Source organism: Lepidothrix coronata, unplaced genomic scaffold, assembly GCF_001604755.1.
Source record: "Lepidothrix coronata isolate B3197 unplaced genomic scaffold, Lepidothrix_coronata-1.0 Scaffold34, whole genome shotgun sequence".
NCBI lineage: Eukaryota > Metazoa > Chordata > Aves > Passeriformes > Pipridae > Lepidothrix > Lepidothrix coronata.
The window spans coordinates 4,326,782-4,339,700 of NW_016690214.1; the positions used below are offsets into that span (position 1 = coordinate 4,326,782).

The window sequence follows — 12,919 nt, forward strand, 5'->3', positions numbered from 1 at the left end:
TGCCAAAGCAATGAGTTTGCCTCAGCGGCGGTTCTGTCTGCACAACAAAGGTATTTGGAAAGCTCAGTTCAAGCCACATTTGTGACTCAAAGTGCAGCATCAAGAACTCAGGGGTATTTGGAAAGCTCAGTTCAAGCCACATTTGTGACTCAAAGTGCAGCATCAAGAACTCAGCATCAAGAGTGCAGCATCAAGAACTCAGGGGGTGTCAGGGAAGGAACTTTTACTTCAAAGGAATTATTGTATTAGCATTTAAGAAGGGACACTGCTTCATAGGACCCAGTTCTTATCTTTGGGACTGTTACTGAGTCAGTTTGTCACCTCGGCATTGTGTTTGATACTTAATCCATTTACTAAAATGACCTCTATGAGCTCTATAAAACAGACAATATCACTGTTGTGCAGTGCCCATGGAACTGCTTTTCACTGACTATCTGCAATATCATCATTGGTCTGAGCCTCTCTATTTTTTTTTTTGAAAAAATGTTCCACCTCACTTCACTTAAATACATTTGATTTCCTTGAGAGCTTTACTGAAAAAGATCACAGGATAGAGACCAAAAAACTTTCCTGTTATAAAAATATTGATGGAACACTGTCTGGGATATATAAGTACAATCATGTCAATATTCTGAAGGACAAAAGGCCGCTGAAATCTTTTTGAATATTCCTAGGCAATATCCCCAGGATCTTCAACAAGATCAACTTCTTTTACAAGAAAAGTAATAAAATGTAAATGGATATGCATGTTATCAATTTATTTATATGCTACTGAATTCATCATGATGCAAAAATCACTTAGGCAATTCTAAAAAAAAAATAAATTTAAAAAATTATAACCCACCGTTAAGGTTCGTTGCATTTTAACTAATCCTGAGTACATTATAATTACTTCATGGAAACATCCAGACAACCATAGCTATGTAATTACTAACTGTTTTAATTTAATTCAGAGGTTTTTAATGAAGCTGTATCCTGAAAGCCTAATTTATAATTCATGCCATTGCCTCTCCTCCAATAAAATGACACTCAGAACTATACAGCAAAAATATAAGGAAAAAAATAGCTACAAGACAGTTTTTGGAGACTTGGGAACAATAGTAGGGTTTTCAATATTAATATTGCCATTTCATTACCTTAAAACTGTTGAGGAAGTAGAGTTATCTGAAAGTATTTCATGCACAACCTGTTGGCCACAGTCAAGAAGTTAACAGTTTAGAGATGGACACAGTCAAAAAGTAATACCTTAAAATTTAATGTTCTATTTGGGTGTTTAATTTAATGTTCTATTTAATGTTTCTATTTGTGTGCATTTGATTTGCAATTAAAGAGTCTAGTTTCTGCCAGCTAGAAGTGTGAAATTAAACACCACAACATTATATTTACTTCATTTAAGGGGGTTATAACAACATCACTTTTATTATTGTTTCATAACATTCCTAAGTATTATCAAATATCAGTTCTTCTGCCTTTTGCTTCTGAGGAATTTCACAGAAATTGATACAGTTTGTGAAAAAAACAAGTGAACAAACTTATATGATCATTTCCATTTGTTTAATACAGCAAAACATAAAGTAAATTCCTGGATGGATCTGTACACTTATACACCATCTATATTTCTAGCAATGAAAGGATCCCTGCAAACTAGTGTACAGTCAGTTTATTGTGCTTATTCTTCTGAAAAAAGGACACAAAAAAACTTTTCCAAATAAAATATTGCCAAAAACGAAAGGCAAAGTTACCTCTACAAACTGTAGCAATTTTTCAGTAGCCACTTCAAAGGTCTTCCTTGCTGATTCTGATTTCCTCAGCTGGCAGTCAAGCACTGTAACTCTCTTTCTCAAGTCTTGAATGTTATCCTGGGAAAGGTATTTTAAGGCTTTTATTCTAGTAATTTTTTCCCCTGGCTCACACAGATACATGGTGTGAACTGAAAGGGATGCTCGAAATGTTTAACACGCTCTTTCCTACATTTCTGAACAACACATCGCTGCTCCTGAGGCAGGAATTGCCTGACCTGCTGGCAAAACAGCTCCAGAGGGCAACAGATTTTGGCCAATGATATAAAGGTAATTTAAAGTTGGAAGATAATAACATTGATGGGGCTGAAGATTAAGGGAGTTTTAACCGATTTGTGAATGGATCAAAAATCCAACCTGATGGTGACAGCACCTGTCAGCAGGGTGGCACAACCAGCCAGTATGTGAACAGACTCAGTCCTCCAGTTTGCATCCACACATCCTTTGGCCAGCACAGTGATTATGGCCCAGCCTGGAGAAAATTACCCCCTGCATGCACTTGTGTAACCCATTGATCAGTGTTATGTATCCCTCCCTACTTCAGCTGGGGACAATGTGAGCCCTGTCAGATCAAGTCCTGGAGGCTCCAAGTTGCAGGTCAAGCCCCTGTTTGTGTGAGAGGATCATGAGGAAAACCTTCACATGCACATGGGCACGTTTGTTTAGCTGAGCTGGCTGCTGAGCAGACAGCCTCTAGAAAGATCTCTCCAAAATTAAGAAGATATCACTATAATTAAAAACAAACTTTTCCATGGCACTGTAGGTGATCATTCTGAAAGCCCACTACCTACTCCAAAACTCTCACAAGAAATCACCATAACCCAATTATTGCCTTTACTCGAAGCAAGTAAGTACAGACATTTGTTTGTGTACATTGTACAAAGCAGCAGAACCATCATCACCCTGAATATCAGAGAATCTGTTGATTCCAAACACCTTTCTTTGGTAATCTCACTGGTGAGATTGGTGAGGGACCTCACTCTTTCATACCAAAAAGAGCGTCCTATAGAGTTGGTACCTACTTGATACTGAAATGTAGAGATTTAAATCTCAGCACAGGTATTCAATCAGAATTTAAGGAATTCAAACTAGTATCTCCAGAACAATTCTCTAGGAAAGCAACCCATACCCTCTGAATTTCTTAAAATTTTACTTTTTATACCACTCCTAGAAAACAAACATTGATTCAAAAACACCTGACATAAAAGATGGGGCATCTCACCCAGATGTTCAGAAATAAGAACTTCCAGGGTATGAACTCACAATTAAATGAGAGGAATTTCTTTCCAGAAGCCACAGGGACTTGCTGTGTTGTTCTCTGCAAGCTTGTTTACCACACAGCTTGGGTTTACCTTTTAATGCCTTGTAATATTGAATTAATTCTAATGATGAAATAAGGCAACATTTCAGTAGGTTTTCTTCATCGAGTCATATGCACATCCATTTCTCACGAGAAAAGTAAGGTAACACATGCCAACCCACTTGCACTTCTACTGTGAGCAGAAAATGGATCTGCAGTTATTGGGAAAAATTTAAAAGTGCCTCAAACATTTTCTTCCTTGGCATATTCTGGAATGCCTCACTGGAGATGAAGTGGGTTTAAAATATAAAGCTCAATTAAAAAGAATTTTTTTTTGGCAGGATTAGTAGCATTTAAGTGATTATCTTGATTAAATCTAAATTTACTTAAGAACAGGACTGGACTTTATACTGTTGTTTTTTGCCTACCAGAAACATAAACATGAAGGGCATTTTCACACGAATACAAAGGCACACGTGTAGCCTTTAAAGACAATATATCTACAGCTCAGAAAGTATTCCATGCCTTAATGCTTGAGATGTGCCACTCTGACCTGTGACCCACATATACCCTCCTAGCTCCTGTTTTTCCAGCCCAAAGATATCTGGATAAAGGAAGACTCGTACACTCCACATCACCCCCTTCCCCACGCGTCCTTCCAGTTATTGAATAATACAAGACAAACAGTGACCTACTTTAGAAAAGCAGATGAAAAGAAAATGAAAACAAGATACATGACAACAGCGAGGAAACCATGGTAACTCTGACAGGCGACTGCTTTGCTTACTTTATTTTGGCCGGAGTGATCGGCGAGCTGAGCCTTCAGCTCTCCAATTTCAGCTTCCAGCAGGCGAATCACTTCTTCGTAGTCCATCTCCATCCCCCGCGCCTGCCTCTGGGCAGCCTCTGCGAGATGGATCCGGCTCCGCAGGGCTCTCGTCTCCTCCACGGCTGCCTTGGCTTCCTGCAGGTTACACAGTTCCATGGAAAAGTTACAATTCCCTTGAAAAGTTCCAAGCCCAGCTAACAGAAGAACAGATTTAACTCACAGGTGCCGCAGGTGAAGTCAGGGCTACCTGCCAGTGTTTATGGTTGGGTGGTTCAATCGATAATTTTTAAAGGGTAGGATGTGAGGCCACACCTGGAGTACTGGTGAGGCCACCCCTGGAGTGCTGTGTCCAGTTCTGGGCCCCTCAGTTCAGGAAGGATATTGAGGTCCTGGAGCAGATCCAGAGGAGAGCAACAAGGCTGGTGAGGGGACTTGAGCACAAGTCCTATGAGGAGAGGCTGAGGGAGCTGGGGCTGTTCAGCCTGGAGAAGAGGAGGCTCAGGGGAGACCTCCTCACTCTCTACAACTCCCTGAAAGGAGGTTGTAGCCAGGTGGGGGTTGGTCTCTTTTCCCAGGCAACCATAAGCAAGGCAAGAGGGCATGGTCTTAAGCTGTGCCAGGGGAGGTTTAGGTTAAATATTAGAAAGAGTTTCTTTCCAGAGAGGGTAATCAGCCATTGGAATGGGCTGCCCAGGGAAGTGGTGGATTCACCATCCCTGGAGGTTTTTAAGATAAGACTGAACGTGGCATCAGTGCCATGGGCTGGGAACCACAGCAGGGTTGGATCAAGGGTTGGACTTGATCTCGGAGGTCACTTCCAACCCAGCTGATTCTGTGATTCTATGAGGGAGCAAAACCCAGGTATTTACAGAGGCAGAATGTGCCTGATAAATTAAATAATAAAATCTATAATTGGTGTAAATCGAAAGGAATGAAAGGTTTTATAGAAATGCACCAGGTGCTGTTAATCTGCCCCCTCACTTCCATCCTAAAAAAGTGCTTTACTGAGATATTACTTCCTTTTATTATTATTGCCTGAATTCACACTCCAGTGAGTATCCTCCAAGGTGTATATCACCAAGGCATATCCTTGGTTTTCCACTCCAGTCAGAGCTCACACATCATGGAGATGGACTCTTAATGCAAGTATTCTCAAAAATCAATGCTTTTTTAAAATTGATTTTTCTGCCTAGTTCCTGCTCCTATATCTTTATCCTCTATTATCACAGAAGAGTGTTAGATAAAATGTTCGTATAAATAATGTATGGAAAACAGAAAGCAGAAACCGTTAGTTTTTAATTCAGCAAACGCAATCCCTAAATGCTGCAAAATCTCACTTTGAGAAAGATACTTCGCAGTTCATTTGACTACTGAATATTATTTCAAGTTAATTTTGATTTGTAAAATTTAGAAAGTCAGACTAAAGGTCTGGACAACAGATGAGTTTACAAACTAGGAATAAAACAAACAAACTGCTCATAAAAAATGTAGACACACAGGCTCACTGGCACCAAAACCAACAAACCTTCTTTCCCCTTAGCTTTTAATTAATCAGTGGGAAAAGTAATTTTATATCAATTTTCTGAAGAATTAAAGTTACAAGCTTTAAACACAAATACACAGAGGCTTTTTTGTACAAATTCCTCAGTTAAGGACACTTAGGTGAATATCCTATTCCTAGTCTACCTATTATTAATATAACTATATCCTAGTTGGGAATGGAACTAGAGGGAAAACGTGGGGGAAGAGGAGAAACACACTATGAATCTATAAAAAGTAGGAAATAACCCTCTAGAAAGTAGGCTTGAAATCACTGTTTCTGAAAAACCTAAATGACCAAATCTCCTATTTTTGTGGAAGAAATGGCATACAATATTTAAGAGGTGCCATAATGGAAATGTCTGGAGAGGTCAGCTAAGCTTACAAATGCAGATTTAATTCTTTCCTAACGCAGAAGGTTTTGCCCTGTGCAATCAATATCCTTCAAGTCATGTTTTCCTGTACTTTGTCATAATGTTTCTTCTGTAAAATGATCTACTAATCTCAGCTTCAGATGACTTTTGACTTGTACTCTGTTAGCCTGAATAAGCAATACAGTTCAGGCCATAGGTCAGTTAATCTCAGCGATATATATACAGGACACCATCCTCCTCAGATTTGCAATGGGTCTGCATAAATAAATAAAATACCACTGTGCACCCCAGCCCCTTAGAAAATACAGCAGTAGAAGAAGTGACCACACGTGCAGAACAGCAGCATCAGCAGTGAATACAGGTGATATTTGTGTTTTATATAATTTACAGGTTTCTGTTACAGAGCACAAGCAATAATCGATCCATTTAAATGACCTTTAATTTCACAGCAGGTAGAATGAGTTTTTTTTTTTCTCTTGAAAGCCTAAAGCATGAGATGAGCCTTTTTAACACTTATTCACCTCCATCTGGAGACACAGCCTATTCCAAAGCTTATTGCTCCATGTCTGCCTGTTATTTGGTGACTTGGCTTCATGGTTGTCTGTTTGCAGCACCACGAGCAGTGCAAGGGTCATCACTGAAAGCAGACTAGAACAATCCACCCCTCTTTTGAGCTGCTCAAAGCAGTTCTTTTTCCTAGAAACAATTCAGAGAACACAGGGACTTCTTAGAAGTTATGAATCTATACAAGCAGAGGTCAAAATTACTGCCTCTGGAGAGGGCACTTTTTTGCCACTCTGAGAAACAATATGACTCAACAGCAAGAAAAGCTGGGCCCTGCTGATCCAGAGCATGAGCTGTGAGTCTTCAGCAGCAAAGGTATCCTTCAGAAACAGGCTGGAGGAGGGAAAAAGAGCCTTGGAGACAAAAGGGGAAAGGTGCTCTGATGTTAAGTTTGACTAATATAAACGAACACTGAAGCCTTGACAAAGGGTGGCATCTTAAAAACCCACACACAGGAATTATTTAAATAAACTGACATCAGAAAAGTGAGGGGAAAATTGTTATAATGAATAGGGAGGTCTTAGTTTTGAAATAAGACCTCCTTGAGATAAAGGTTTAATCTCATATAATCCAGAATTGCCTTTACTCCTCCATTGCTCTTTTCAGAAACCCGGTTGTTGAATATTAATTTCTCTGTAATAGCAGACTGAGTATGACCAGATTTCAACAGTGAAAGACCTAAAGGAATAATTAACAAACAATGGCTTCTTACATTACAATGAAACAATTACACACACTACAACTGAATTAGTAAAATTTTCTGACAAACCAGAGCTGTTTTCTGGAGCAGGGAGGCACAAAGGGAAAGGATACCACCAGCTTTCCCTGTTCTCCAGTTACTGCAGCTGGCACTGGGGGTTCTGTGCAGGTAAGGGGCCCCCACCAGTGAAGAACAGATGGGTAACACCACAATTCAGCAACGTTTGCTCCTGTCCCACTCAGCTGTTGTATGAAAGAAGTGTTCAAGGCCAGGCTGGATGGGGCTCTGAGCAACCCGGTCCCGTGGAAGGTGTCCCTGCCCGTGGCAGGGGGTGGAACAAGATGGTCTTTAAGGCCCCTTCCAAGCCAAACCATTCTGTGATTCTAAGACACACCAAAAAACCAGGATCTGCAGCTGCTAATATTGCATTTATATAAATGCCTGTTGGGACCATTTTTCCTACAAACAATAAGAAATTGAAAGCTGGAGGAGAGAAACCCAATTCTTACAAAATTTCAAGGTACAGGTTTCTTCCTGTGCCAGGTTCTATTTCTGCCTTGGAGAAATCTGAGTGTCTGAAGCAGGTTTTATCCAAGTAATACTCCAGCCACCACAAACACTGGAACTAAAATATTCTCTTAAACTATGTGAAAATTCTAGTTACAATTCAATTATGTTTAGTCATTAATTTCACAAACACCGTATGCTGAAAAGTTAATGAAATGAAAATAAACCAAATACTTCTTTCAGGCAGGGTGAAATAAATTACATACTGCCTCCAAAATAGCAGCCATTCAAAGCCCAAAAAAAATAATAGGACAGAAAATCTCAGCCCTGTGAACCACGAGTCCAGCAGGTTGGGATACCACAAACAGCATCTTTGCAACCTTTCCCATTTACTATGTTTAGCTGAGGTGCTTCAGCTGACAATAACTGTGGAAAAAGCTGCAGCACAGAAGAGATCATTCAGGTTGGTATGACCCAGGACTTTGAGGCAGCACAGGATACAGTCAGACTCCTCCAGGAGGACAGAAGACACTACAGAGTCCACATTCATGCTGTTGACAAGACTTCAGGGACTCAAAAATACCTTTCTGTGTTTTGTGCCAATTTCATCCCAATTTCAAATTAAAAAAAGATCAGTTAATGTATTTTAGCTGTCATACATCAGTATTAGAAAATACTTTCTAGCTCATTTCAAATTTAGCAATACTTCTAATCCTAAGAGCTCACCCCTCCTGTTAGCTACTGATTCAAGCACTGTTTAATGAATTACTACCAACAAAGCATGTTCATTAACCAGAATATTTGTACCCCTGTCTTAATTAAGCTGTAATCTCTGCAATTCACAATTAGTAGACAACAGAAATACCACAAAAGATACTCCCATATATGACTGGTAGCCTATAAAACCTTGTTTTTTTCAGAGGAGCAGAGATTTTAAAAAAATGTTTAAATTACACTGAATTCAGAAGGCCTTAAGCACATACTTAAATTGGGGTTTTGTTTACTTTGGTTGTTTGTTACTTTTAATCAGGCCATTAGGGCCCAATAATGTACTCATTAACTCATTTCACCAACTTCAGCTCAAGCTGGAAGGCATCACAAGTTAAATGGAAACTTGCACCCTAAGTAGCCTATTTTTTTAAAACCTTTGTATCACTATGAATTGCATTGTTAATATTGGTTCCAAATGACAGAAATATGTATAATAATATATATAAAACACTTGAAAATGCACCAAGTATAAACAGAACTAAAATTTCCATTAAAAGCCAACTTGTGGTGCTGTAATTACATATAATTTATTACTTCTGTTTCATTTCACCGTGTGGAACCTTTTGAAGGCTCACTAGAAGATCAGTATTTAGCCCCGGGAGGTTTGCACGGCAAAGCTGAACTTCCCCACCACAGGACAGCACCTGAGAAAAATAAAAGCGTGAGGACCTCGAGTGGTGGCAAACGGGCATTACTGGTGCTTAAAACACCCTCTCAGACCAGCCTGGTCCAAGTCTGCCTTCCCAGTAAGAGCAGGTTTGCACTGGGCTTTGTACTTTCTAACAGCATTAGTCTAGATTAATAGGCTGAACATCTGCTCTGGTTTGAACCCCTATTAGTGAATGGAAACGTGAAATGCATTGTTGGAACACACCTGCAGTTAAATTTTATCCAGAAGATAATTCAATTTATTTCCCTGCCATCCCACAGTGCAACAGCACAACATCAATGGAACAAGCTTTCAAGCACTTCCCTTATATTCAAGGAGCAAAAAGTAATAATGAAGGTGCTCAACAAATCCACACACATAAGCAAAAATATAAAATATAGCAGTACCTAGGAAGACTTTTTAAACTGTATCTTACATTTTTACACATGACATCTGATGGAGCAGATATTCCCTATAGGTTTCTCATGGCTATTTGTAACAGTACAGGAGAGAAGAAGGGCAGGCAGCTCATTAGAAGAGATGAGCTGACAGGAGTTCAGGAGAAGAAGGGAACAGGAAAGTTACTTGGGTTTGAATCCTGGCTATAAGTGACATGAGACTTACATGCAGTTGGAAATTTCCTTTAAGAGACACAAGAAGGCTGAATTTTGTAAGAAACTGTGATTTCTTCTCTCATAATTACAGATATATTTGGAGACAGAAACAAGACATTCCTCACAAAATCCTCACCATCACTTTTTTTCCCTGGTAAATGTCAGGTTGCATTGTCAAGTGTGTCTGTTTTTTCATGCTTAAGACTTTGGCTGCCATACAAAATAGTTAGTGTTAGGACTGTAAATTAGGGACACTGTTGCCTAAGAACAGCAAAATCACAACACCAGAAAGGTACTACATCATTATCCATCCTCACTGACCCAGGTTGTCTTAGGGTTCCTACCTCAATTCAACAGCAGAGGAGTATTACTGCTCTAAAAACTGAAGGATTAATACTCTCTACTTCTAATCAAAAGGTTTGTAGCAACAAAAGAACCACTTTGTGTTGAAATCAGTGTGAAAGTATAGTCTATATGAGCATCAAGACACAAAGAAGTGTTCCCTTCTCCTTTCCACAAGAAAAGAGTTAAAAAAATTTGAAAATAATAATTATAATTTTAAGAAACTTCAACATACTTGCTTGACTGCTTGTAGCTGCTCTGTTAACTGTTTCTGTGCATTCACAGATTCAGACAATTCTTCCTGTTAAAAAAAAAAAAAAGGAGAAGAAAGAATTAATAATTCAGACTAGAAGAGTTTTTAGTCCTAAAACTCAATTAGCTCCTTCAAAACTACAGGTAGCAATTCTTAACTTTTATCCAGGTACTTTCTGCCTTCTGTACAACTACTGTGTCTGTTAACAATGCTGTATAATCAGAAACACACATATTAAAAAAGTTCTGGTGGCAATAATAAGTAATGAACAGCTTTTATAAAACCTTTGACAACCCCAAATTCCCATCTCTCAAAGGCAGCTTTTCAGTGAGTTCAGTGAGACTGGTTAGGTTACTTGAGCATTTGAGGATTATTCACTGAACATTTCTGGGATATGTGGAAAAGAGTATAAAAAATGAGACTATTTCAGATTAATCATTGCAAGTTTTCAACATCAGCAATTTAGGGACTCGTGATAAGTATTCACTGCTTCAACACTCAATGGAAATTGGGTTCTTTCATTTCAGTACAAAGCTTTCAGAAGAAGAAGCCTCGTGCACAGAACAAAGCACAGACCTTTGGCCATATCAACCCACTGTTTTCGTAATTTATAGCAAGAAAGAATTCTTTTTGGACCAGGAGGGAATTTGTATAATTGTCTATATCCTCAGATCAATTTTCCTGTCCAAGAACAAAAGCTACACATGCTGAATAGAGAAATTTTTATCTTTTGGTATGTTAAAAAAGCAATTCAGGACCATGGGGGCGTGATTGTAACCCAGGGTATTAAGAAACAATAAATATATTCGTTGCTTTAGGTTTTAGGAATTTTGTAAAGTCTGTGAAAATATGTATTACTTTGGAACATGATTAATTTGTCCCCCAGTTCTGATTTCTTTCAAAAGTATCACTACATGCTCAGACTCTACAGTCACTAAGATCACATTTTTATCTCTAAATAAAATTGCCTGGCAAATCAGTCACTTCTCCAAATTCACTTTCGCAAAATTTAGTTTCATTTCTCTGTGGATCAGATTAAAAAAATGTGTTAGGATTCAGTATAACAAATAAAATTTACTGTCTCCAGAAATATATTATAAGCAATCTTCAAATGTATTAGGACTGTTTGCTCTGCCTTTGTACTTAATCATGAAAAATTCCACATAAAATTCAAAATAAGAACAGTAAATTATTACATACACTCCAAAAAATGATTAGTCTCTTGAATAATTTAAAGCAAATAAAAATGGTTACCTTTAATTTACCAATTTCTTTTAAAGCTTCATTTCTTTCTTTCTTCAGTCTTTCCACGTCATCCTCCAAAGAATTACAGGTTACAAACTATTTAAATACATAAGGTTATTGCTAACTGTGTCTTCCATAATCTTTAACATCTTATATTAAGAGGTCTTGTTAATAAAATTAGAGAAAAATCTTAACTTTAAAACAATTTAAAGCTCTGAAAATGCTAAAAATGTTTAAGAAAATTTTGACCAACTTATCTTGCCAAGGAACAATTATTTTTCCTGTTAAAGTGAATTAATAAAAGTACTTTTTAAAGTATCGAGAAAACATCATTAATAGCCCCTGTTTTCTGCATTATTTTAAATAATACGTCTTTTTATTTTAGTATTCATATGCTAAAAATGATTTTTTTTAAAGTCAGCTCTAGAATAAAATGATTTTCACAGTAGCAGGAGCTCAAATCACTTGGCCCAGTAATTGTTTATCATTCACACAGGTTGTAGCATTTCCATTAAGAAACCTCAGAAAATCTCTGTTGTCCAGACTTATAACAAACCACAACATAATTATATTAATTGCTCTCTGCAAATCAGGCTGCTTAATAAAGCTTGACAGAAACTGGGTTACCTTAAAGAACCCCGGGATATGGAGCTGTTTTAAACATCTGCCCAAAATTTGGAATGATTTCACATATAATACACTCTCCAATAATCTCCTCCCAACAATTAAAACACTGTTCAAGCACATATTTTTACCTGTGGATCCTGTAAGCTGGAAACTTCACTGACCCCAAATGTGACAGATTTGTGGCCATCATCTGCTGTATTTGAGAACAGATTCCTTGAAACTTCAATGAAATCTAAAAAACAGTTCACATTTTGTTGCTGCAGCCTGTAAGTTCACTTCAGTAGCAGTGTCACCAAATGCAACACAACTCCAAATATTCACAACGAACAGCCAGTCTTTTATAAATGCAGCTTAAGCTTTCTAAAGGAAAATATGAAAATCAGACACATCCCTCTCAAGAGAAACTTTTGGTAAAGCTGGTAAAGAATAAAAATGTCCAGAACACGTCTTGGGAAGAAATAGCCTCAAAATTAAGTCGTGAAGGACAAAAGAAAACAAAGGTGGTGTGAAAGTTCAGCTTCCAAGTACCTGTTTAGGGATGCTTTACATTTGGCAGGTCTCTGTGACAAATGAAAAGAAATCTGCACACCAGGTCTACACCTGCCCTCCCCAGTAATTAATTATGTTTGAGGAGACACATTATCTCTGCAGGAAAAGGGAAGAAAATTCATGCTGGCTCAGAGCTCGTGGTTTCCTCTGCAGGTCCTTTAAACCCCTGACAGAGAGCCGGGAAAACTGACGTTGGCCAAATTGAAAGTTCTAAATACAAACACTGCATCACTCACAAGCAACGTGGCTTGGATGAC

General features: G+C 38.2%; 1 protein-coding gene across 6 annotated transcripts in view; it reads right to left on the reverse strand.

Moving 5' to 3' along the window:
• Window positions 1–12,919, reverse strand: part of STXBP4 (syntaxin binding protein 4) — a 68,180-nt gene that overhangs the window by 32,250 nt on the left and 23,011 nt on the right. For 5 of the 6 annotated variants that reach the window (XM_017812209.1, XM_017812208.1, XM_017812207.1 and 2 more), the window contains 6 exons: window positions 12,242–12,345; window positions 11,496–11,582; window positions 10,224–10,289; window positions 3,887–4,063; window positions 1,743–1,859; window positions 1,137–1,186 (listed from right to left, as the gene is read on the reverse strand). In XM_017812209.1, coding sequence (XP_017667698.1) covers window positions 1,137–1,186; window positions 1,743–1,859; window positions 3,887–4,063; window positions 10,224–10,289; window positions 11,496–11,582; window positions 12,242–12,345 — 601 coding nt within the window. The remainder of the gene's footprint in view (window positions 1–1,136; window positions 1,187–1,742; window positions 1,860–3,886; window positions 4,064–10,223; window positions 10,290–11,495; window positions 11,583–12,241; window positions 12,346–12,919) is intronic. The other variant, XM_017812210.1, reaches the window with a different exon arrangement.